Source organism: Astatotilapia calliptera, chromosome 6 (assembly GCF_964374335.1).
Source record: "Astatotilapia calliptera chromosome 6, fAstCal68.1, whole genome shotgun sequence".
Classification (NCBI taxonomy): Eukaryota; Metazoa; Chordata; class Actinopteri; order Cichliformes; family Cichlidae; genus Astatotilapia; species Astatotilapia calliptera.
The window spans coordinates 14,068,897-14,095,836 of record NC_137427.1 but is presented as its reverse complement, the minus strand read 5'-3'; the positions used below and the strand labels follow the sequence as shown (position 1 = coordinate 14,095,836).

Sequence of the window (26,940 nt, the reverse complement as noted above, 5' to 3'; positions counted from 1 at the left end):
TTCACCCCTCTCTCCAGCCATCACCCAAGCTGTTAAGCCCTATGAATGCCATGAGCCCCCACTGATATTTTCATCCATAAAAAAGCTATGCCCCCCTCTCTCTACCCCCACCCCTTCCTGTTGGGCGCCATCAAATTCTTCTCCAGTAATTGAGAGGAAAATGGCAGGGTCACCTCTCCATGCAGTCGCAGGACTAGCCAACATGCTTGTTAGCAGTAGTATCTTGCTGTTCAGGAAGGATAGAATAAGATTTCAGGATTTAAAGTCTGGTCCTGTCTTTGGACAGCAGGGGACAACAGCTCATACTTTATCTATCTTTGTATGAAAAAACACGCACACAAATGCCATAGCAAAGGTTTTACAACAGCAACACTTTATTTTACCAGGTAAACAAGTGTGTGAGCTATAATTGTCCTAATTCCAAATCTAAACTGGATATATAAAGTTAATCAACCGACAATATTTATTGCTTTGACTTAAGGGACTGCACAAAGAAAAATCATTTTTGTGCGCTGTAACATGGTACTGCTACAAGGTCAGCCTCATACACCATGTTGTTGGCTTGAAGATATAAATATCATCTCCTGGGTCTAGGTACGGTTTGCCCCTCTGGGGGCAGGTGTACCTGGACCTGGGATATAGAGTATGTTTGGTGAGTGTGAATGTGTGTACAGTGTCTATTTGTGTCTGTCTCCACGTCGGGTGAGTGCCGAGTATTTGTTTGTGTATATGGGGGTGGGAATGCACGTTTGTGTCTGCGTGCGCCTGTTCGTCTGTGTCTATATGTCAGGTTCGGTCTTAGACTCCACCTCTCTGGGAACATCTCAGGCTCTCCGAGGTATGAAGGCCTACCTCCCCTCACCACACTCCCTGCCGGTGGCTGATGCCCTCAGACGTTGGTGTGTTGGTGGTTCCTGGGAGTCTGGGGATGGGCACTCATGTATGTACCAACTCAATCCTGGTGGCCGATTGGCGGGGCCTGGCGCCTGTGGCCCGGCTGGGCCCCTTCCGGGGGGTGGGGTGCCCTCAGGCCTCTTGCCTCTGGGCCTGAGGCTCGGTCCTCTCTGACACAGCTGGCTGCCGGCAGAGCCCGCGGGCACGTCACTGCAACCCCCTCTGGCCTCTGCTCCGTGGCTGCTGGGTGACCTCTCGTTTGGGGCTCTACTCAGCTCTTCCCAGGAGGGTGGCACGGTTGCCCGTGGTCCTCCTTGGGTCCTCGTACTCTGGGGCCTGGATCTCCTCCATACCTGCTTCATCCCCTGGGGGACGGGGCTATGGCTCCCCACACTCCCTAGCAGATCGTTACTTGGAGAAACCTTTTAAATACAAGCGTGTTGATCCACACAGGTTCACAGACACAAACTACACCTTTCTTGGCTGCTACCTCAAAGCACATTGTGTGCTGCCGATCTTGCGTACTGCACAATAACATTTAATATTTAGTATCTACTGTTATCTACTGTTAGCTAGTTTATTGTGATGGTGTTGTATTTATTATGTTGTTCTTTTTGTTTGTTTTCTCTTCTTTCTTTCTTTTTATCTCCATACAGGTGATCCAGGTGTTTTGTTTGTTTTTCTTTTTTTTTCTTTCCCCCTTTCTCACCATCTCTTCTCTCCTCTATTTTTCTTTCTCTCCCTCTCTTTCTTTCATCCTTTCTCCCTGTCCTATCCTCCAGTCTCATCTGTAACAACCAAAAATCAAATCAAATAAATACATAATTATAATAAAGGTCACTCAAATGGACCAATATGGCAAGGCCATGATGATCCACTTGGTAAAGTAAATCCGCTTGGCATCTTTCTTGGATTTCAGACAACAATTCTGATGCCTAAAGATCCAAATGGGACAGGCAAAATAAATAAATAAATAAATAAGACATGCAGCTTGTGGGGATAGGTTAATTGGATAATCCAAATTGTCACTAGGTGTGAATGTGCGAATGAATGTGAGTGTGAATGGTTGTCTGTCCCTGTGTGTTAGCCCTGCGACAGACTGGCGACCTGTCCAGGGTGTACCCCGCCTCTCGCCCTATGACAGCTGGGATAGGCTCCAGCGCCCCCCGCGACCCTGAAAAGGACAAGCGGAAGCGAATGGATGGATGGATGGATGGAAATAAATAATACAATTTAAAAATGAAGATATAAATACAAATCCAGGATCAGGTAGGTTAGGCAAACAAAATTTAATGGCAATAAAGCTAAAAAGGCCATGGAGCACAGGGAACATCCGTCCAGCCATTTGGAGAATAGCCCAGCTGTCATCGGGCCCCACAGGGGGAACAAACAGAGAAGCAGATGATCTGACAGAGCAAAGGGAAAGACAAGGCTACACTGGAAACGAGGCACAGGTGGACACAGTTAGGAAAGTGTAGAGGCAGACATACAGGAACTCAAACTCAGAGGTGGCCTTCACAAGGAAAACCCATTAACAAAGCATAGGATGTGACTAGTTTTGTAATATGTCATCTTCCTATTGTTTATTAGCACAGAATGTGTTGTGAGGCTACAGAACGAATGTGAAACTCAGATATGATTTCCTCTGCTTGATCACATCTCTCTGGTTCCTCCCGATTTCTTTTTGAAAATTTAAAATGGCTGACATTATTCCTAGCAGGGGGCACGATTCCTCACTCCCTGTGCCACACTGTCAATCCAGGAGCCACGGGCAGCCATTAGGACGGCATCTGTCACTGCACTAAGACCGGATTTAGCCAGCAGCAGTTGGAGTTTAACCCCTTTAAGCAGCTATGACACATCAAAAACCAGATCATAATGGTGTAGCGTAACATATCCAATTATATTACAGTCTGCAGAAAAGCAGCTGACAATAAGCAAGCATTAATGCAACGCTGTTGCTAATACCAAAGTAACCTTTTGATTAAGTCAGACTCTGTGGGAAAGCTATTCACAAGGGAACTGTTATTCAGGCACCAGTTTTAGTGCTGACTTTAAAATTAGAGCACCAAGGGACCATCAGTCATCACAGAGGTGAGAATGAAGCTGGCTGAGGTGGCAACTATTTTCTTTTACGTTATTGTCACAGTTAAGTATCTGTTGTCTAAATACAGCTTTGATGTTGTCCCATTTGAGGCCTTTGAATTTTACTAAAATAAAAATAATGATCTATAATGTATGCTACTGCAAAGCATACACATAAAGAGTGCGTTTTATTAAACTCATGTCAGAAGAGAAAATAAAGTAAAATGCATATAATATATGCGTCTTTGCTTTATATCATTTTCTCAGCTGGATTAAGTTCATTACTGGTGACAAAACCTTTCAGTGTGCTTACCCTTTCTTGATTCCATGGCAAGTCGAGCGGGTCTTGGTTGTTTCAGATGCCTTATATCACATGTAACAAGGTAGTCCAGCTCAAGTTTGGTGCAGAAGCCGACAGTGATAGAGCTTCAGGCCTGATTTCATTAACAAAAGAAGATGAGGTTTGATGCATGCAGAGAGAAAAATAAATGGTTTATTGATCCAAGAGTTGCCATAGCGGTAAACCACAAACGGACAGCCCTAACTGCTCCCCAACTGTGTCCCTTCCAGTAAAGAAGAGTTATATTTTTACATATTGTTATAATTATTTTATCATCATTACTTAATAATGTATCTGATTGGTGTAAGCAGTAGTCCCGAGGATCATTTTCTGTGGAAAAAGAGTCACTGATGAGTGAAATATCCATTTATATGTGATTCTGAAAGCAGCAATCCAGGCTTAACACAGAAAATTAATAACTGCTATTGTTATCTTCCACTGGGGTTTTAGGTTTTGTTGAGCCAGCTAAAGCAAAGAAAGTCTGGTCTTGCTGAATTTTCTTTGGTGTATACACACCCACATCAGCGGATTAACAATCTGGCAGCAAGTTGAGGAGACAGCTAGGTTTCAATACAAACTGAAAGACATCTGGTAACTGCAGTTTCTGACTAAATGAGTCTTAGATTTTGGTCTTACAAAATCTTGGCCAGTGTAATTTGCAATGGGTGAAGGAGGGCATTACTAATTATTACAATTTATAACAATAGCCCTCTCACATACAATAATGATTGATAATCATCTTAACCTTTACTCATGATTACACGCTCTGTTCTTTTAATTATGAGATCATCATTTATGCAGTGTTGTTTTTAGTATTATGCCACCAGCTACCCTATCAAATAGTTTAAGCATTCACTTCTTTTTAGACTGGTGGTTGGTCGAAATGAAGAATATAGAAAACCTCCTCAGAAATAAGGTAAGCATGATTTTGTTTCAAATGTGAATGGCTTTTATTTTCTGTTGTCGCTATTCATATTGAGATATAGTCAGGAACTTTATTTTAAAGCCAAGTGAAAAGCCCAACCAGGTGAACTACAACAGGAGAAACCAACAAATGACATGTGAGGAGAGGAACAAAATACATAAGGGAGAGGATTTGAGGTAGCAGGCATTTAGCAAAATGAAGCATCAATCCTTCAAAGCCCTCATTTTAAAAATATGCAAATCAAATATGAATAGCGGTACAGAGATCACAAAAATGGTGGGAAAAAGGTTTGATCATCTGAACTAACTAAAACAACTGAAACAACCAAATCCAAAGGAACACTTATCTTTAGAGTACTTTGCTTGCTATATTCCAGCTGTGTGTCTCGCCTTTGAGTCACAGGGAAAGCACTTCTACAAAAGATATGCCCTTACAGCCTTGATTCCAGCTCCTCTGGTGAGCCTCCTTCTCTCTCTCCTCACTCCTCTCTCCTCCAGATGTGTTTTAGAAAGTGATACATCCTGCAAGATGGTGATTTAAGAAGGATTTCCAGGTTTTGTGAAGGATGGTAAAAGATGCACAAAACAGAGAAATAAAAAAGCTGTCTGTTGCACGTGGATCCTCTTCCTCTGAGAATCATTACAGTGCTTCTCAATTACGACACCACCAGATTATGAATTCCTTGTGGTTTTACACTTGGCTTCACACATTTACAGTGTTCACAAATAAGATCCCACTGGTATTGAAATCTAAACATAGACTGGCTCTATCCAGATATCTCTAACTTGTAAAGACAAACGTGACTGATTTTGGTCAGATGAGAGCAAAGATGACCACAGAGTGATTTAAGCTTTTCCTGAAAATGATCAATGTCTCCTCTGTCCATGACGTCGGGGGTTTATCCCTGCAAATGAGAAGCAGTCACAATAAACCACAATCAATGTCACCTTGTGACCTCTGTGATTACAATCAGTGGGATTTGATGGTTCAAGCTCTGTCCAATTAGTCCACAAAATGAGATGATTTCCCTTGGAAGATATTTGAAGAGCCAGAAAAGTTCCCCTGAGGAATTGGATGTACACCTACAACTCCAGTGGGCTCCCTGAGTTCCAGTCAGGTCAAAGGGTGAAGCAACTAATGTCTTTGAGGTCAGCTGTTGTTCTTCTATAAAGAGTCATTATGTCAGTGCCATCAATCAAAACTATATTAAGGTGTGGGAAAGACTGGACTGGACTGGTTAGGTAAGGTAAGGTAAGGTAACTTTATTTATACCTAAAGGCAAGGTAAATTTGCTTTACAGAAAAATGACAGCATTTGACATCCCTTTAAAAACACACATACCTAGTAAATATATAAAACTCACTGTGACACATACTTTAATATTTCGAATCAAAAACAGTTCTTATTTAATTCAGTGACAGCAACGGGGACAAAGCTATTTTTATAACGCTTTGTCCTGCATCTCGGAAATAGAAACCTCCGTCCTGAGGGAAGAAGCTGAAATTCACCCCTTAGAGGATGGGAACCATTTTTAAGGATTGATAAAGCCATCCTCTGTACCTGCTTAGAGTACAGGGAGGCTAAACAAGACTGTGGCTCACCTATCAGACGACTGGACCATCTCACTATCTGATTTAGAGAGTTTTTCTCTGTGACAGAGGTCTGACCAAACCATGCCACCAAACAAAAGGATAAAACAGACTCAATAAAAGAACGATAAAACAAAGTTAAAATTTTTTGGTCAATGTGGAAATGAACAAGTTTCCTAAGGCAATAAAGGTGCTGGTGACCCTTTTTACAAACTGATTTGCAATTTTGATCAAAGTTCAGTTTTTCATTTATTATGGTCCCAAGATATTTATATGATTGTACTTGCTCTATTTTCTGACCTTTAATTAAAGTGACTGCTTGCCCATTTTGTTGTTTCCTAAAATCAACAACCATGTCTTTTGTTTTAGATATGTTCAGCTGGAGATAAGACTCCTCACACCACTGAACAAAGTCATCAATGACTGGACCGTGGTTAGTTTCACCCTCTTTCAGTAAGCTGACAATAACAGAGTCATCTGCATATTTAATGATGGCCCTGTTTTCATGTCTGCTCTGACACATATTTGTATAGAGAGTGAATAATAAGGGCGATAGGACGCACCCATGAGGAGAACCTGTGGAGGAGAACACTGGGTCAGACAGAACCCCATTTATTCTCACTCTTTGTGACCTGTCAGTTAAAAAATCTAAAAAAAAAACGGTCATCCTGGTTTCCTTATATGGTAAGGCATCCAGACATACATACGTACACGTGTTACACAAGCAAATTTTAAATATCCATCCATCCATCCATCCATCCATCCATCCATCCATCCATCCATCCATCCATCCATTTTCTTCTGTTTTTTCAGTTCAGGGTCACGCGGTGTGCTGAAGCCTAACACAGCTGCCACAGAACAAGACGCAGGGCTGCAGGGCTGCAGGGCTAACACATAAAGATAAACAACCATTCATGTTCACATTCACACCTACAGTGAATTTTTAAATCACCAATTAACCTAATCCCATGCATGTTTGTTAATGGAAATGGAGAGTCGTCTTTACACACTAAGGTTAATTATGGAGCTCTACAGGGTTCTGTGCTAGGACCAGTTTTGTTTGCATTATACTTGCTTCTCTTAAGCTGTATCATTAGAAGGCCTAGTATACATTTTCACTGCTATGCTGATGACACCCAGCTCTATCTATCTATGAAGCCAGATAACACACACCAATAGTTAAACTGCAGGAATGTCTTAAAGACATAAAGACCTAGATGGCCGCTAACTTTCTTCTAAGCTAAATTGCTTCTTAATTCAGATAAAACTGAGGTTATTGTACTCGGTCCTGAAAATCTTAGAAATATGGTATCTAACCAGATTCTTACTCTGGATGGGATTACCTTGTAATGGTGGGAGGAATCTTGGAGTTGTTTTTCACCAGGATGTCCTTGAATGCACTTATTAAACAAATATGTAGGGTGGCTTTCTTCCATTTGCACAATACCTCTAAAATTAGAAACGTCCTGTCTTAAAGTGACACTGAAAAACTAGTTAATGCATTTGCTGCTTCTAGGCTGGACTAATGTAATTCATTATAATCAGGATTCCCTAAAACTCCCTGAAAAGCCTTTAGTTGATCCAAAATGTTTGAGTAAGATTATTGACATTGTCATTTTTCTGAAAGTCTTTGGGAAACATGTAAGGGTGTCGCTGGTCACTGATCTGTCAGCTGGAGGCTTCACTCATATTTGTGTGTGTGTGTGTGTGTGTGTGTGTGTGTGTGTGTGTGTGTGTGTGTGTGTGTGTGGGAAAGTGTTTCTGCGCAGTGTACCAGGGGCATGGAGAAAAGCTGTCGTACCGTATGCACGAGGAGTGTGTGTGTTTGTGTGTGTGTGTGTGCTAGCTTGCAGTGATCTCTCACAATTCTATTCTGCTGCTGTGATGACTTTTTGACTTTCACTGGTGTCTCTGCTCACGCCAGGGAAAAAGTGGGCCACAAGTCTTTTAAAGAGACTTGAAGTGGGCCAACTCTTAAAAACCGTGCCAACATGATTTACAGTCAGAGAGGAATCAACGGGATTAGCACACCTTTTGTCTTTTTTTTTCTCCTCAAGTGTGTCCCTTGTCTCTATTCTTTTTTGCTTTTCTTTTTTTGGTTTAGTTTTTTTTGTTTTTTGTTTATATCTGGTATGCTGCTAATACTGTAATGATAGAAAATAAGTACATTTTCAGCTATTAAAAGAAAATGAAAAATTATGACAAATTTTATATGAAGTACATAAGACACATTAAGTATCCTTCCTGACAGGAAGACTAAACGTGTTATTGTTCCAGGGGGAAAATGCTTTTCTTGTCAGCTGAAACACAGTTGCTGCTCTTTGTAAACACTTCCACTTTTTCCTTATAAATAGTTTACAGAGACAAATCCACACAGACGCAGTGTTAAGGTGAGGTAGAGTTAAGATACAAACAGTATGATGAATGAAACTGAGAAGCAGGGGAAACTATATTTCCAAGGCTGAGACGTTTACTTTAATAGTTCTTATGTGAATGTGAAGACAAGAGACAAATGTTAGTCCACGTTACACATCTCCGCCCACTGGCGGTGTAACCAGATAAGAAGACAGCCTGACAACTTGACTCACCGATCACATTTATAGCATCCCCCCGCCCCTGAAAAACACTGACCAGCACATGCTGCAACCCCCTCTACGCCCATTACCCACCATGGTAGACACTTTGGTCATCAACTTCCCTGATCTACCTCAACAGCTGTTTATCTAAACTTGCAGCCCCTGAGTTGTGCAGCACCTCACAGTGAGTAGGGGAAAGGAGACTTGAAAGTAGGACAGAGCCGCCTGGCCCCTTTCCTTTCCAACCAGAAGCACAGATTTGTGACTGGAGGAGAGAAGATACTAGTCTTGGGTGGTGAGAGAAAAGGAGAAGAGATTTTTGTGCTGCAGTCACTGAGGAAAGAAGCCCTAAGGACACAGACCAGTGTGTCTACATTGCAGAGCATCCAGTTTTATTAAGGTTTCCTATTTTATCAGGGGAAAAATATTCACTGAACAGAAATCTCACCACCTGCGAACATGCACAAGCGTACAAAGATTAAGATTGCCATCTTTGTGTTGCTGGTGGGCATGGCATGCATGCTCACGGCAGTGGTAACGGACCACTGGGCAGTTCTTAGCCCAAAGGTGGAGAAACTCAATGAGACCTGTGAGGCGGCCCACTTCGGCCTGTGGAGGCTGTGCAAGAAGTACATCTACATCAGCTCAGAACACTACGACGAAGGGCACGGCTGCGGACCCATCAGCCTTCCTGGAGGTAAGAGAAAATCTGAGAGAAAACTTCTTGCAACTGGAGCATGAAAGTGAACCTGAGAGCCAGTTTTTAGTTTTCAGTCTCTGTGGCTGTGCTATCTCTCCAAAGGTTCAGTCTTTTTTGGAAAAATATTGCATGCGAGTAAGATGCTACTTTAAGGTATGAAGCTACTAAGAATAGAGATCCTGATGCAGGATCACTAGACATGTCATATGACTTTCTAAACTTCCCTTTGCAACACAAACACATCCTGTTGTATTCCTCATGTTTTAGTCCTTTCATGCATTCAGCTTGTTTTTTCTTTTTTTTTGTTTTTCCCGTGGATACATATTGTTATGTGCCGACAGCATTTCAGGGCCTGTTTGATTAGACTTCTGAAACATCTTTGAAATGTGTTTTAAAGAAGTAGCCGGTAGTGTAATATAAATATTAGTCGAAGCATTTAGCCTGTGTTTAAACTATCTTGGTGGTCTTGGAATAAACAGCACCCAGAATGACCAACCACTATGACCAACCATAGATGCAAAGTGTTGACATGAGATAACAGTAGATAGATGTGACATCAGCCAGAGAAATCTAAGCATAAGAGTCTCAAGAGACTGGAGACTAACCCTGATGGTTGGCTCCTCTTTTCTGACAGATAATCTTATTAGTAAAGTCAGCTGCCACAGAACCTGCAGACAGCTGATAATAATACCCATATGGATATGGACACTGCATCAGAGCTCCCTGAAATACAGAGAAACTGGATAGAGCAGCCTCCATGAAAAGTGATGAAAAGCCTTTCCTCAAACATCTTACTTGAGGACACTTTTGAGATAGATTTCACACAGTCTAATATTACCACCGCCACAGCCACGGGGAAATTAAAGTTTTTAATTTGGCCATGTTCATTTCAAAAACCCATTCATCTTTTTTTTAACATATTAAGGATCTTTCAGTCTGTACAAGGCAGGTAAGGTGAAAACAGCACAAAATGATCCAATTTAAATGCTGCTTGTGCATCAAATAGAAATAGAAATGTCGGTACATTTAATATAACACGGAGACATCAAATGGAGGCTGGTCTGCTTCTGGATTGTGTTTGCAGTGGTGTATGCTTACACCAGCCTACTCAACATGTCACTTTACACTGGTATTAATACTTTTACTTAACTGAATGGTCTAAATACTTTGCCCACCACAGTTTATAGGTGATGCATTTTCATGCCCTACAAAGGGCTCACCTTGGTGTGCATGTCTTGTCTCCAAATAAACATGATGTGGTACATCGTGCTGTTAAAGGTGCCTGAATAAAATGCAGACTGTAATAAAATTTAAAAAGAAGTGCTGAGCCGTTGTTGGCAAGCAAAGACTCGTGGTGCCAATGATCTGGAGTGAGAGTTACGCTACTGTTGGGGGCAAATGGGTAATTGAACATTATCTGAAAAACTCTGACTGTGTTATCTGAGCCCAAGTTATATGAGATTTTGGAAGCGTGCCCAGACATCATACCAAATTTATACTACTTACAAATAGAACCTGATTGTGGCAGCCTGCAACTTTTAGGAATCCCAGACACTGTCTGCACTGCAGGGCCATCTCAGGAGCAAGTGAGATGCCTGAGGGGGGCTTGTTGCTGCAGGCATGTGCTGAATATTCCAAATAAGTGTGACCCGCCCAGGCACACAGGGAATTCTTAAGACAGCAACTCCAAGAGACAAATGTTTTTGGGTTGGGTTCTTCATGTGCAGTTTTTGACTTTTAAACAACTACACAGTGAAAGCAGTGATCTGGAATATTTTTGGACAATGCAATATATTACAGTCATTGAAATGAAACAGATCCGTTTCACTTGGCAAATAGCTTTAGAAGAAGTAAATAAAAACAGGCAGAAGTCCCGTGTTTCCAGGGGCTTCCCCAGGCCCACTGTATTTGGACAGGAACAATATTGTTTATCATAACCACTTGTCCTCAGAGAGGTGTCAAACTCTGATCCAACACAGGACTTGAACAGCGTGTGAGATGGTGTTCGCTGAGAGAGACTCAACTGGAAAATATGGGTTGACTTGTTATTTATATCAGCTGTTGATAAAGCACAGACTGTGATATAAAATCAAGTTAAGTGTACAATAAAGATTTACATGTTGTACCAGCTTTGAGAAAAAAGTAACAAATTAACCTAATGAATATTTTAGTTGTTGGCATTATCCTGCTTTATATTTAACTGCATATGTCTTTTGAGTATCGGAGCTGTTAAGTCTTAATGTGCAACATCAGATGTTCTGGCAAGCCGCTTCCAAGTTTTTCACCCTATGTTTAATTTTCAATAGTATTGAAAACAACAATTATGTGACGGCATTTTATTGGCCAAAAGCGTAAGCAATTTTAAAACTGTTCCCAAAAACATGAGATTTAAAAAATATATATATATTACTGTGTAAATTGCTCAGCAAACACCCGCTGTAGGTATAAATATAGGCCACGTAAATACTCAGCTGTGCCGCGTGAGGGTCAAGTGTTCAAGCCAAGTCCTATGAGTGACGGGGCCGCCTGAAAGAGTCAGGCATAGCTCTAAGGCCTGCTCTCCCACCGGCCTGTTCCCTCAAGACCTTCCTGCAGCTACGCATCTCCGTGCAGCCCACCACTCAAATTACTTCACACTCCCCGAGGATGGGATTCACAGCCCAAAAAAGCAATGGAATCAATGGTATTTTGCCTATATAGGCATGCAACATAGCAACCAAGGGATGGGCATTGTATATGGGGAAAGGGTGCTAGTGATGCCTTTCTGACCTAAATAGGCATGCATCCATGTGGTATTTGAGGTTTGTAGTGGGATCAAAGTTTTATGCATTTGCAAAGAGGGTGCTTAGATTAGCAGAGTATTACAGAGAAGGGAAAAGTGCACCTTTCATCTTTAGGACACATTTCCATGCAAAAGCAGCAAAGTAGTAACAAAAGTTTGAAAGAAGCCACTGATCGACCTTTACTGAAAGTAATTTTGTTGACATGTACATTTTTCTTGACCCTGCAACAACACTCCACTTGTCATAGCTGATAAAGCAAAGAATGAGGAAGGCTTTGACAGCCAAATGTAGCCAAAAATGAACTGACACCACAAATCAATGCGAGGAAAGACGCTGCTCTGACATGACAATGTGCAGAGACGCTGCTAATCCTGCATCCTCGCCTTGTCAGTCGAAAGATGGCGGACAGCCCTATTTGGAAAAAGGGAGGCTTTATAGAGCTCGTCAAAACAGCCTGGCAGGACGAGGACTAACAGTAACCCAAAATTGGATTAGTGTGTGTGTGTCTCTGGGTTTGTTGTAGCATGCTTCCACAGATGATAACAGATACGTTTTTATCCAACAGTTCTTCCTCACATTTCTATAAAAACATGCACTCTGAGGTAAGTTTAATTGGGCAGCACACACAGTCACATGTGGGAATAAACCTGCTAAGCTTAAGCTTAATGAACATAATCATGAAACACTTTCGAACATCGAGACCATGTGTTTTTATTTTTTCATTATTATGTTTTGGTGGATGACTGACATTGATCAGCATTATGTATTTAGGGAGGGGGGGGGGGGGGGGGTTCAAAGGCCAGCATCTGTTTTGAATGCAAGGTTTGACTCAATAAATACATGTAGGTGACAAACCTCTATCACATTCTCCAGTGAAAAACAGCAGCGCTTGTTGCTTAGTAACAACCACTGGTTTTTTTTTCTTCCTTTCTTTGATGGCCAGTCCCTGTCCTCATTCATAAAAAAGGTTTTTATGTATTTATTTTTTGCATGTAGGCCCACACAGTATGACACATGGCTTTAAAAGCTTGCCATTTCAAAGGAGCTTTGTGTGAACATTGCACTGTTGACTTGACTTGGAAAAATATGATTCATAAATACTATTTGCGCCTGTTACACCAAATTACCCTGTTATTTCCTTTTAGGGGCACCTGACATCCCATTTAGCTCAGTTTCTTGAGAAATAGAAGAATGTCAAAGCTATCAAGCTCTTACCATAAAATCATACCATGCAGTACTTCATATTTTCACATGAAAGCATTTCACTTCCCATGATGAGCGCGTGTGGAAACTGGGATAAGGAATGTGCCTGTGTGTTAAGCCCTCATACCGTCGAGATCATGGACATGCACCTGACTGTGCATGAGAGAACTGATGATCTGGTGCTGCATGCATAAATCTTCTCACTATTTGAGCAAATATGATCATTCAAATGTTTTTAATTATTTGAATGATCGTATTTCCCGATGTTTTGGCCAAATATCCCAATGGCCAAAATGTGGTAGATCATCAAATGTAATCAAGTTTTGTATGTACACCAAGCCTGTTTCTAAAAGGGATAACATTTCTACCTGGCACAGCATCAAAGACTTCTTTTTCTTTCAAACAACTATGTGATCACATAATGCATAACGCCTGGCTTTATATCTGCAAATCCCTAAGGCATAACACCTTGTCTGCATGACAGAAACTGAACTCGATGTCTGCAACCAGAGTCAAACCACACAAAGGAGAAAGTTCTGCAGGGAAGCCACTTTTAATTGTAACATTATCTTGGGATGTAAAATCCCTTTTGGACAAAAAATGGAAGCTATAGCTGAGACCATGTGAAGTGTTTAATACAAGTACCATATTCCAAAGGCGTGTGACAAAAGGTGAATGCAGCTAATGGGGCGAACAAATGTGGAGCAAACCTGAGAAAGAAGAAAAACAAACTGTCTTATTAGAAACAGAAATTTTGTCAAATAAAAATGAATCATAAAACATAAATTAGGCATTGACAAATATGACCTTGATCTGAGAGGAATTTAAAAACAACCAAACAACCCAGTCAATGACAAGCAAACACAAGGTAAAAGCACTTTTATGACAATTTGGTGTATTTGCTGGCAGATTATATGGTCAAAACTGAGCATCTAGATTCAAGTCTGGGAAGGTTTTTGGTCATACATAGCAACATATTGAATACCACACTGACTCATCATAGCTGTGTGCAATTGAAGGCTCCCATCAGAGTCCCAACTGAATTAACTAATCATGTCTGTGCTTCACAACCCTCTTGATGCGTCTCTCGCCTTTTATCAGTAGAGCTTTTATTTACATATGAAGACATTTAAGTTTATTGTAATAAAATTTTGCAAGACGAGGCCAACTTTTTAAAAATCTGTAAAATCAAAAGTTTCCCAATAAGAGCATTAGAACTCCAAAAGCACTAAAAATAATCAATTTTAAACTTACCTTTAACATGTGGATGTAATATCTGTATTTTATTGTTGTGGTTTTATCGTAATGTGCTGGTACAAAGCAGAGTACAAATATTCTGTGCAGATTTGAAGAGAAAATTAAACTAAATATGGTTTTGCTTTGTTTTTTTTCTTTTCACAGACGAAAATTGCACTTACTTCAGGCACTTCACTCCAGGACAGGATGCTGAGATATTTGAATATAAAACACAAAAAGGTATGTTTGTTTGTTTGTTTTCACTCCCTTTGGCAATTGCTTCGGCCTATTCTGTCTTAAAACAGTGAAATAATAAGTTGCTTTCATCTCTGAATTCATGTTCCTTCCTCTGTGTGAAGTGAACATCAGACGAGTCGAAATGTAGCAGTTGCTTCGTGATTTTCCAAATGATCTCACTTGCTGCTGCTTTTCTCTGTGTGGGTTCAAGTTTTCAGTTATGTTTCACATCTGACCACAGCACAGTCGGCAGTGTCACAGCAGGCAGACTCGACCGTCTATCAATGTCAGAACATCTCACGGGAGAAATCCTATCTGAAATCTGACTTGTTTCTTTTTTTCTTTCTTTCTTTCTCCAGCTGACCAATATCTATTTTCAATTTCTCTGTATAACATGCAATAGTCTGCCTCAGTAGTTTTTCAAGTTCTTGTTGTTTCCCCTGATGGTCAGAAGCTGTGGATCATAAGTCCCGAAATTTTGTGCTTTAGCAAAATATATCTTGTACATACATTTGTTCAGCTGTGTATGTTTTCTCCTCCTTGTACATCAGTCCTCCCATGCAGAGGCCGTTAGTGGTCTGAACATACACGTGTGGTCAGTGAGCTACTTTAGGGCATGTAGGGATGCTCCCAGTAAAAATGTAAATGAAGTGAAAATTTGAAAAGTTGAGAGTAAAAGAGATGATCAGGTTAATGGGCTCAGACAAGTGGAGTTTCTTTCTAAACTGTCTCTTTCAGCAGGGTGGTTATTTTGATGCATCCGATACTGTATGTATTAATATGTACTCATACCTAATCTGCTAAATTTGGAGAGTGACATAAAGTGTACGCTCAATAGCAAAAAATAAAAATAAATCCTATTCCAGTACACATTAAAAGAAAGGAACCTTGCCAAAGAGATTAATACATTAGCAACACTGTGAATTTGAACGTGGCTTGACCAGTTCCTCATAATACTGCCCCTTTCTGTGTTGGAGGGTTAAATTTAGCACATGAGAAGTTCATGTTTCTGCAGGCTGAAAAATTTCTGAGCAGTGCAGTGAAGCAAGTGCTGTATGAATAAAATGCAGAAAGCTTTTTGATGTCTATGTTGCTCACGCTATGTGAGAATCCATGGTTTTGCAGACTTGCAAAACCATGGACCACCAACCTCTAACACACATGGTTTATGTTAGAGAGCTGTTCAGGGTGCAGCCCATCCTCCCCTGCCAGTACAAGATGAAGGCTTTTCCCCCCCAAAGGGGTGCCTTTCTCTCCCTAGGGTATGGTTCACAGGCAAACAGGCTACAGATCAAAGGCCTGGGTTCCTATCTACCTGTCTGCTCAGAAACCTAGCCAGCTGCTGTTGTACACTCTAAATGAAAGACCAGAATCCATTTATATTAGTGCACCCAATTTCAAAGACCTTGTATTTATAATAAAAGCAATGGAGAAGTTAGCAGGTGTTTTTCTTTGGGGAACTAATCTAAAGACCCAAAGCATTCATTCATCCATCCACCCCAGGTTGTTAGTCTAGTCACAGGCCCAGATAGCCAAAACCTGACATAGCCTATTTTGCATAGACTTCTATTAGTGTACAAATGGTGAGTTACACAGCATCACCATACAATAATATCACCCTGTTATCATGACCCTGGGCACAATAGTGTACTTTAAATCTGCCCTGCTACTCCTAAAAACTAACCAGAGTACCAAATACCACAAAATAACAATACTTTCAGCTACTAAAGTGTTAATTTCGTTGGCTAAGTAATTTCTCCATAGTTTTCATTCACAAAAGTCTTTTTTTGACGAAAACGAGACGATAACTAAATAAAAAACAACCCACAAGGACAAAAAAATATGATGAAATGGGCTCAGACTTATAAGACGAATAAAAACGAGACGGAAATATTCTGGTTACATGAGGAATAAGGTATGTAGAGAGGCGGGACAAGTTTGGAAGCGATCCAATCAGAAATAATCACCTTGTGCAGAGAGGTTAGACATGCAATGTTTGATCTGTTGCCAACAAACAAGGTGGGAAGCACCCACACTCTCTGCTTCTCATGAGAATGCTACAAAATGCGACAAGAGTACACGTATGGACACATTTCGCATTTGATGTCAAGAAAAACCCTTTGTAAACCCGTGGAGAAAATTTCAGCAGAAAAAACGAGACAGATTTTTACACAGTCAACTTCAAAATTAGTGTACGATAATCTCGTGATATCGTACACTAAACCTAACTAAACTAAACCAACTAAAACTAAAAGACTTTAGATGTAAAAGTAAGCAAAGTTTCGAAAAAAAAAACGATTATTTTGTCTTTTAATTAAAAAAAATGTTTATTTAATTTTTGAGTAAAGTTTAACTTTCTAGTTGCTTTATAATTATAAATAGAAATGAAAGTATATAGTTCGTTTCTTTAAAAAGCATTATTGTCTTCTGCTGGAGCCCAAAAACCTTCATGGACAACAGAGAGACAAGAAAAGCGAGAAAACCTGAAGAGGCGAAGGCATGGATGACAGGTTAATAATAATTTGTCACAGCAGATTTGGAGCTCTGTTGCCTACAAGTAGAAGAAAAAAACACTTCAGTATTAAAGTATCTACACTTTTTGCCTGTCAGGTCATGTCTTTGTCATTCAGCATTAATGAGACTTTCACAGATGCTTTTTGTCCATTTCCACATGCACTAATCCGCCAGTGGCAGATCCAGGAAATTTTACAACATGACTGTAAAATTGACTGACATTTTTTTTTTCTTTCCAGAGTACAACATCTCAGCTGCAGCCATCTCCATCTTCAGTCTGGCCTTCATGATCCTTGGCTCTCTTTGTGTGCTGGGCTCATGTACTGGTACAGGCAAAAAAAGAGACTACCTCCTTAAACCTGCTGGCATGTTTTTTGCATTTGCAGGTGTGTTCAGTTTCTGTTTCACAGTCGTTTTGCTTTTATGTTCAGTGTGTGTTTCATATTTGGTGAGCATGGGAATCTGCGGGTGCCACAGGTGTTACTATAAGCCGTGTCTAATGTTTAATCACTCTCTTTCTCAGGTCTCTGTGCATTCATCTCACTGGAGGTGATGCGTCAGTCAGTGAAGCGCATGATCGAGAGCGAGGAGACAATTTGGATCGAATACTACTACGGCTGGTCCTTTGCTTGTGCCTGCACTGGCTTTGTCCTCCTCTTTCTCTGTGGCATTGCACTCTTGTTCCTCTCCATGCCTCAGATGCCCAGGAATCCATGGGAAACCTGCATGGACGCCGAACCGGAACAAGTTGAGTGATAGCAAGACATACGGACAAATGCAGGAAAAGAATGACTTGTCTTTTATTTTGAATACAGATGTTAGATTCAACGACATCAGCTTGTCATCAGAGAAGAAACCACAGTGTAAAGAGCGGCCCTTTGTAATGCCTGCAATTTTGTGTTGTAGGCCACAGTTGCTTAAAACCTGCTCTACTCGTCACTAAGAGCTGACATTTCCCACATGGGATTTAGTAGTATTTTTTAAGATATTCCTTTCCCCCTCCAACTCATGATTTAGTGCTGGCATGTTTTTACTGGTGAAAAGGTATTGTATTATGACCTTGGTCTTACTAGTTCCCCCATGTGTCACTCCTTAGTTAAAAAGACAAACATTTTGAGCATTAATGGCCTGACATCCAGGTCAGGTGATTTTATGTACTGCATTATGTATGATATCGTGTACATAGCCAATGTGCTTCTGTATTTTTTATGGCATCACTCCAAGAAGCCCTCTTATACTGTCAATTAAGTCATTTTTTAGCCTATAGCTTAAACGGTAAATCTCTAATGATAAATAAAAGAAGAAGAAAAAAACATCATTTAAAGTTAAATAATTGCACATTAAGTCCAGAACTTCCTGAGTAAAGGAAAGCTTTGAGCAAACTACTTGCTCAGAGTCTGGGTGTATGTGTCTGTAGCAAGCGGAATGCTAAACACCCAAAGTCTTCAGCACCAGTCATGTTGGAAAAGGTTCAGTTCTAGCAGGTGCACATACAAGGCCTTGACAGCTTCCATGCCAAACTGATACAAAACATGCCTCTGTTCATTTTCATGTGTTGTTATGACCCGTTTGACCCATGTGGCGAATGTCCATTTGCATCTATACACGCTGTTAGCATAGATAACAGAAAAAAAGCCACAGATTCATGGTCTTTTACTGAATTGTAACCTTACATGCAGAGTTTCAGAGAGATGAGCGCCAATTGAATTTAATTTCGGTTGTAAATGATGTCACGCTGTGCAATCACACAATATGCAAGTGGCAAACTAATAGAGTGATGGAGCTGCACTATATTTTCAGATTATGAGCACGGACTTTAGCTGATGTTTACTTGCAGTTTATAATTCAGTTGTAACAGCGTAACAGTCCACATTAAGGAGTGAAAGTTGGTCAGTGACCATTCTATTTGGTGGGGGATTTGAACTAAATTAGGTCACCTGGGTTTAAAAAGCAAAAATGTACAGGACATTATTAGAATAAACCTTTTCTGTGTAGCCTGTATTGCGCAACACCAACCAAGGGGATATAAAAGAGAACAAGAAGCATGAAGTTCGCAGCCAGACACTTACAGAACTTCTCCTCTACTGGGCTTTTTTTTTTTTTTTAAATACAACATTATAAAAAGAAGTCAGGTTATATAGCTGCTGACGTTATGTGACACACCGAAAGGCTCTTAAATATTTGTTTTTACTTTTCTCAAAGTCACTCACGAAATGGCTGCTGTTCTGTGCAAACAGACTCGAGCACCAAGGAGTTCATATTTCAGACCGTTTTGTGCTGACATGTGGTGTATCTGAAGAACCACACTGTCATTGTTGTGTCAGCCTTGCATCCATCTTTGCACGGAGGAGGAAAGAATCCAGTTGTTTATTTACTTTTAAAATAAGTTTTCTTTGACTTGACTTTAAAGTTGTATTGTCACTCAAAAAAAAAAAGATCCAGTGGTTTAAAATAGAGGCAGCTGTTGACGTGAACCTCCTGTACTTCTAGTGTTTTTTTCACTGAATGAGGCATGCAGTAACAACGTTTGGAATGCGTTAGATTTTGAGTGTGTTTGTTATATACTGCTTTATAGGTTTGTAATAAAAATTCAATCTTGAAATGCTGTGGAAAACTTATCTGGGACCGCGTTATTTAATGCAGTAAAGGTCCATCTGGACCCAGGTGGCACAACTACACAACAATTCAGAAGACAGAGAAACAGAACTCAAACAGTTTCAATAAAAACACTTTAATAGAGAAACAAATAAAAAGAAAACAAAAGAAAATAAACCTTTAAAACACAGTCAAAAATCCTTGAATCATAACCACCACCAACTGAAATGAAGAAGAGCAAAACAGATCTATCCATTGTTTTGTACCCACGAGTAAGGAACCAATGGGACTGAGAAGCTGGGAGGACCGGTGAGCCATTGATTCACTGCAGAGGAGAGCCAACAGATAACGGGAAAAGATGGCGCTTATAGAAAGCTGAACACAGTGCTCTCTGCTGGCTGGGCAAAAGGTTGCTCCCATTCAGTGTGCCCCACACACACACACACACACACACACACACACACACACACACACACACACACACACACACGATGGTTTCACTTTGTCCCCCCCCACTTAAATACACACCTCAGACTGTGATTTCTGGAAGGTGAAATCAAACTGTTAACCACACACACACACAAGACAGTGCTTTTATTGTCTCCTTTCAAAAGAAAGACTCCTGACAGGGAGCTGTGAAAAAAGAAAAAGAAAAAAAAGAAGAAATGAGCATTTCTTTAAAAAACAAACAAACAAACAAACAAAAAGGCTTGATCTCCTCTGCTTCAAGACCAAAACTGTATCAATAGAAGTGGTGAAATATTAGTATTGCACAACTTCAGAGACCAGCCAGCGACTATTGTGTGGAAAACAGATCACCTAAACACAGTATTTTAAATTTAATACACACGAGGGAGCAACCTCAGCTTCACATCTGCCAACTAACTGCAGAAAGAAAAAAAACAAACTAAACCAAAAAAACCTAACATGACCATTACATATTTGATTCACACATTAGTAAAATAGTATAATAGATTTGTTGATAATGTCACAAGTTATTGTACACATCAAATAATATACCAAAATCTGACTCTGTAGGTTAAACAAAAAGCTTTTTTTTTTTCTCTTCTTTTTTTTCCTCCATCGATAAATCAATACAAACTGGTAAAAACAGGGATAAAAACCAGCCAGATCATCTCAACATGCAAGAAAAGAAAAAGACTTCACATTTAAAAACAAATCCATTTTGATTGTTGTACAGCTTGGGAAGTGGTGAGAAAACAGGGAAGGACTAATCCAGCAACATGTACTTAAAAATACACATTGTACAGTGAAAGAAGTTGTAACAGCTGCAACACAATGTTTCCTCTGCCTAATAAGCCAGACACCATCTTTAAGAGAAAAACAAAAACAAACAAAACAACAACAAAAAAAACCAAACAAACAAAAAAAAAAGTTCCAAGATGTTGCAACTACCAACCGGGTTGTTGTTGTCCATTTCTAGAATTCTTTGTTTTGTGAATTTGCATAATTAAAAAGGGCATACCTCTTCTTTGAACAGCTTCTACAAAATTGAGGCGTTCCCAAAGTTCTTGTTTGTAAATACCTAGAAAATGCATATTTACAAGTATGTGTTCTCTGCAAAGTCAAAAAATCTGGACCTTTGAGCTAGAATGTGACAAAAATGAAACCATGCCGTGTATGAAGCTCTCTGCTGAAAACAAAGTTATTAGCAGTGGGGTTCTGAGGAAGTGACCTTTAGAGAGATTTATGAGGGATTAACTACCATGTGGAAGCCAAGAAACAGCAGGACGATTTATTATTTTTTAGCAAATTGCAGATGGGGCAGTGATGTGTTAACAATTCATGAATTACATGACAGGACTGAGCACTGGACCACTGTTGTCACTATTGCTTTGTCGCTTTTTTTTTTTTTTTTTTTGTTAAATAAAATAGGCAGATACAGTGTGCGAGCATCTTTTTATACTTCATTTCCACATGTCTCAAATCAGCTGGGTTTCAAGTAAAATTCATGTGCACGTACGTGTGTCTTCCTGTTGTGTGTCAACTCCTTTTGAGTAACTCAGCGGCATGATTCATCCTGTAATTTATTAAGGTGTTACAAATATAGAAAAATGTTGTCGTAGTGAAATGCAAAGCACGAGCAGAGCAATTTCAGTTAGATTAAAGAGAATGAAACGTGTCTACTGCAGTAGCGTTAATATATCTAATCTGAATAAAAAGGTTCTGTGAACCACGAGGAGCAAACCCAATATTTCCGATTCATTCTTTATATTCACACCCTACAAGCAAAACAGTCAAAGGTTTCTGAACAGCGAGTTCTATGTTACTCTTCATTCAGCAGTTTTAAAAGGTTGATATTACATACTCTGAATTTCCAAAATACCCAGCTCATGGAAAAGCTGCTGACTTTGAGCAGGACTGGAAATGATCAATGACCAATGTTTGCGACAAAACAACAAAAGATGTAAGTAATATTTATTCCTAAGGACTTCAAAACCTTTGGACATTCTGGCCTAAAACTAAGTGGCAAGAAACTGGCAAATCATCTGAGATCAGGTTAACATAACGGGTCTATCATCAACTTTGGGCAATTTTCTATTCATTGTTATTATAAAGAAAATAAAGAAGCATATATATATATATATATTTAAAAAAAAGTTGTCACACCTACAACATTTCAGGGTGTTTACTCTTAAGTTCCAACATACGTAAGACCAATAATTTAGTGTGTTCAAAAACATCTGACTGCAATTCTAGATCTTCTCAGTTTGCCTGTTAGACACACTACTCTGACCTCACTGTCCTTTCTTCACTTACACAAGCCTTCAGAGTACTGCAACCTTTTCAAACAAAACAACACAATAAAAACAGAACTCTGCCCAATAGCAAAACACAAACAAACAAACCATTTCACTCCAGTAATTATACTGAAACAATGTCATACTGTTGGACAAGAGTTGCAAAGTAAGTCCACGATGCAATGACGGTCTTAAACAAAGAATAAAATAAAATAAAACCAACAACAACAAAGAATTCATGTAACTGCGTGTCAGCCACAAGCAAAGCAGTCTAGGATAATCTTATCACTGAAAAGGATGGTGTTCTCTGATCTTTAACGCAAAGAGAGGAGGAATGAAACAGTTGTTGCTGCTTTGATGTTGAAGCTGGTAAAAGCTAAAATATGCAATCGATATTTGTAATTTTTCCCCCATAAATAATCACATTTTCTACTAAAAATGACTGAAGATGATTCCCAGGTAAGGATGTCTAAGAATTAAAGATCAGAAGCTAAAAACAGGAAAAACAAAACTTTAAAACTCATATTGCAAATCTAGCATGATGCAGGAATTTAAGGACATGTCTGTGGCATACGATTCAGTCTTTTATTTTTTCTTTATATGTACATATTAGAGCAAAATTTATCTACTTCTATACACTGTTCCATGTAGTTTCTGTGTCAGTTGACCACTTAGCTTATGTCCATTACATCTACAGTAGTATGAAAATCAATAAGTAATGTCCACTCGAAACTGAGGAATAAAAAAATAATAAAAACATACTTATTTCGCAAAACAACTTCAATAAGGAAAAATACAAGCGGGAGCTAAGTGGTCAACCAACAGACACCATTGTTTTTGAGCTTTTTTTGTTTTTTTATGTTTGTTTTTTGCTTTTTTTTTTTTTTTTAGCATTACGTACATATACAAGTGTAGATAATATAAGTATATATTCATATATACATAATGAGTATGTATATATACCAGTAATGCATTCATTATATATACTTATTTTCTTCACAGATATGTGAAATAGGAGGGAAAAAATGACTGTTAAAAATAAAAAGTTTAAATGAAAGAAAATGCATAAAACCAACCTACTGATAGAAACAACTTGTAAATGCACTTTGCACAATTTTTGTGTTTTTAGAAATGATTTTACCTTTTTTATAATTTTCTTTTTTATTTGGTTTTTTTTGTTTGTTTTTTTAAATTATTACTTATTCACTTATGTGGGAGAAGTGACACTCATTTAAAATAGGAATAGTACCCATTGCTACCATTTGAACTTCCTATACTCAGCTCTTGTAGGAGGGAGAGGGGGTCGCTATTCTTCTTGACCTGTTCAGGCCGAACTGCCCGGGGCTTAGGTGGAGCGCGAAGAGCGCTCGCGTAGGACATGGTAGGCTGTTTGCCTAAATTTGGAGCCCCCTCGCTGGGCTCGGTGGGAGGCTGAGGCTGCTGCTGCTTGTTGTTGGGCATGAGAGGAGGAAACTGATGCTGAAGGGAGTTGAGGGAGTGTGGATGTGTCTGCTGTGTTCCTGTGGCTTCTGCCTTTGCATGCTCCTCTGCCTGACGAAGGGCCTTGGAAGCTGTCATATGGGAAGGCAGCCAAAGGTTATGAGAGGTGAATGAGACACGGACACAGAATTTAGCATATATAATAAACAACTATCTCAAAACAATCCAAATAATCAAGTGAAGAGGAAATTGGGCTTGAAAACAGAAAGATTTACCTAGAAGGTCCCGATGCTGAGCGAGCGTGCCGGCTCCGTTACATGGAATGTTCTGAAACGGACCCGGACCGCCTCCATTACTTGGCCAGAGGTGGTCATGTGAAGGATAGCTGTAGGGGGCGTGTGGGTGTTGATGATGCTGTATGTGAGGATGAGGGTGGTCCTGGGTATCTGATGCACAAGGCTGGGATTGCTGTGACAGGGTATTGTGGGTGTTGGCTGGAGATGATTCATCTGGGTAGGTGGACGAGATACGGCGCTGATAAAGAGGCCGCCCTGGACCTCTGGGTTCATACTGTAAACACAGATACAAAAACAAGGTCAGAAGGTGATATATAGTGACTACAAAGAGTATTCAATTGGTTTAAATTCCCAGTGACTGACAACAAAGTGAATGTATGCTCTCAGTGTTGTAATAAGAGAGAACAACCTTTTCCAGACCTTGCTTAGTTTAGCTACTTCTTGTAGAACAGCATTACAGTAACACATCTTCCATATTGATTTTTATTTTAATTTGTTTGTAAGTTAAAATTTGGGTGACTTAAAAACAAAACTTTAAGCCCACAATTATCCACCATTGTCTGTTGGTGTATTATAATCCGGGGCTGTTTGAAATCCCTACTTTAAGAAAGCAGCGAGCAGTAAGAGTGAAACAGCGTTTCAGTTAATAACTTGATTTGGCTGAATACTGGCTTACCATTAATATGACCATATGGTTAATTAGCATTACATAATGTTCTTACTAATTAATTTCCCAAATAGTATTATTTATGATATTTACACCAAGCAACAACCTCTGGTACTTCAAGTTTGAGTGTATCCTTAAAGACTCCCATGTTAAAATGCTTAGAGCCTGAGGCAATACAATTTTTTTTCTTCTCTAGGCATTAACTCATTCACTGCCATTGACGTCTATAGCCGTCAATTGCAGTGAATGAGTCAATGGGTTTAACTCATTCACTGCCAATGGCTGGCAGTGAATGAGTTAATTTCCAACATTAAAACAACTGCACAGATTTTCGTTTAATAAGTCATCTATCTGGATACTAGAAGTTGGAGTAGGACTGATCTGATGACAAGTGATCTGACAGAAGCAGCTGTAGCCCCACAGCTGTCTGCTGGGCATCACTGCCCATAATTGGAGTAACTGGATGAACGGGATCTTTGTGCCTTCACTTTTAGCTGTGCCCCCTTAACTTTGTTGCTTTGGACGAATAACCTTAGCATAGAGATGCTACTTCAGGCAGTTCAGACTCATTGCTAATTTCACTGAAATATTATTGAATACCACATTAATGAAGAGCCCTTACCTCATCTACATTGTGATGTGCTGTGGCTGCTGATGTTCTGGGGGATAATGGGTGGTAGGGCTCCTGATCTGGACCTTGATTTTGTTGTTGTTGTTGCTGTTGTTGCTGCTGCTGCTGTTGTTGCTGCTGCTGCTGCTGGTGGTGGTGCTGATGGTGAAGCTGCATCAGGTGAACCTGCTCCTGCCTGCTAGGGTGAGCCATGATGGGCAGTCCATAAGGAAGGCCGTGGCCCTGATTCCCCATCAGAGGGTTCTGCTGTGGTGGGCTCACTGATGTAGCTCCACCATGGGGCCACTGGGCCTCTTGCAGAAGGTATTTGACCTGGGCAGGAGGGGGGCTGGCAGATTGAGCTGGTGGCTGATGTGGAAAGCTACCAGTATTGTACAGGGGATTCCCTGGGTGCTGCTGCAGACCTTGGCTGTTAAGAAGGTTTTCATTCAGTAGATCCCGACCTGTGTCATGGGGGTAGAGTCCTGATGGAAAAGGGCCAGCTTGATTGGAAATGGCACCTAAAGAGGATGAAGGGTCACCCGAGCCACGGGGCTGGGACTGGCGATACTGGAGGAGGCGAGACTGAGGTGGGGGCTGCATCTCAACTGCTTCCCTGGGCTCTGGCTGTTCCTGTGGAGCCATCTCTCTCAAGAGACCTGGATACCTAGAAATGAAAATTGTTTACTTTTTTTTTACTTTTTTGAACTATGTATTTTGTTTTAAAACAAAAGAAAAAAAAAAAACTAAATTGTGCTTAACATATGATATAAAAAAAAGTACAAGTCCAATATTTAACCTATAATATTTCTATGAGATCAAGTTAGTAGACCATTACAGATGACTATAAAACATACTAGTGCCCAGTCTAACCTGCTGAAAGTTGGCCCGGTCGAGGCAGAAGGAACAGCTTCATCATCCAGATTGGAACTAAGGCCCCAGTTACCTGCCCGAAGCAGCTGATGGGGAAAGCGAGCCATGTTGGATTGAGCAAGGTGGGCAAGCTGTTGGGGCAGAGGAAAGGCAACACTGGCCTGGATGAAAGGGCTTGCTGCCTCCCCCCACTGGCCCAGCCTAGCTGCCTGCTGCTGGCTAAGGGCCTCTAGAGCCAAGGGTCCCTGAAGATCTGAAAGGGCAATGGTCTGGTTAGTTTTTGGAGTCATTCATGTATTCTGCATAATTATATGAGCTGCAGGGTTAGTATACACAGCATGGTTAAGAATACCTTTAAGTAGATTCTCTATGAATAAATATTCAATATATTAAATGTACTGCAAAATCAAATATTTACCCTTTCATATTTTTAAACATATGAAAGCTGCACATTCTAATCCAAAAAAGGAATGTGAAATTTGACTATTTGACAAACAATCTCCTAACATCTCAACCATGGAGATTGTTGCTTTAAAAGTTCAGAGAAAGTTTTCTTTGAGGAGAACAGAACCAGTCTGATTGAACGTGCAAGCACCTTTCAATCCTGAGCAGGAT

General features: G+C 40.1%; 2 protein-coding genes across 2 annotated transcripts in view; one reads left to right on the top strand and one right to left on the bottom strand.

Moving 5' to 3' along the window:
• Positions 1-8,464: 8,464 nt before the first annotated feature.
• LOC113023940 (voltage-dependent calcium channel gamma-1 subunit) lies at positions 8,465-19,696 on the top strand. Its single transcript, XM_026170426.2, has 4 exons — positions 8,465-9,106; positions 14,497-14,571; positions 17,322-17,468; positions 17,606-19,696. Exons 1-4 carry the CDS (start codon positions 8,869-8,871, stop codon positions 17,836-17,838), a joined length of 693 nt encoding a protein of 230 aa, XP_026026211.1. The 5' UTR covers positions 8,465-8,868; the 3' UTR covers positions 17,839-19,696.
• A 3,314-nt stretch (positions 19,697-23,010) lies between these two features.
• The window catches only part of helz (helicase with zinc finger), a 47,432-nt gene continuing 43,502 nt past the window's right edge, over positions 23,011-26,940 (bottom strand). The window contains exons 30-33 of the mRNA XM_080302793.1: positions 26,326-26,578; positions 25,465-26,119; positions 24,155-24,449; positions 23,011-24,010 (exon numbers count right to left, since the gene is read on the bottom strand). Coding sequence (XP_080158919.1) covers positions 23,667-24,010; positions 24,155-24,449; positions 25,465-26,119; positions 26,326-26,578 — 1,547 coding nt within the window. The 3' untranslated portion in view covers positions 23,011-23,666. The remainder of the gene's footprint in view (positions 24,011-24,154; positions 24,450-25,464; positions 26,120-26,325; positions 26,579-26,940) is intronic.

Bases quoted from the DNA above. Each gene is read 5' to 3' on its own strand.
- LOC113023940 (XM_026170426.2), top strand. From the start codon at position 8,869: ATGCACAAGCGTACAAAGATTAAGATTGCCATCTTTGTGTTGCTGGTG. The intron at 9,107-14,496 runs GTAAGAGAAAAT...TTCTTTTCACAG, and splicing joins ACCCATCAGCCTTCCTGGAG to ACGAAAATTGCACTTACTTC. The intron at 14,572-17,321 runs GTATGTTTGTTT...TTTTCTTTCCAG, and splicing joins TGAATATAAAACACAAAAAG to AGTACAACATCTCAGCTGCA.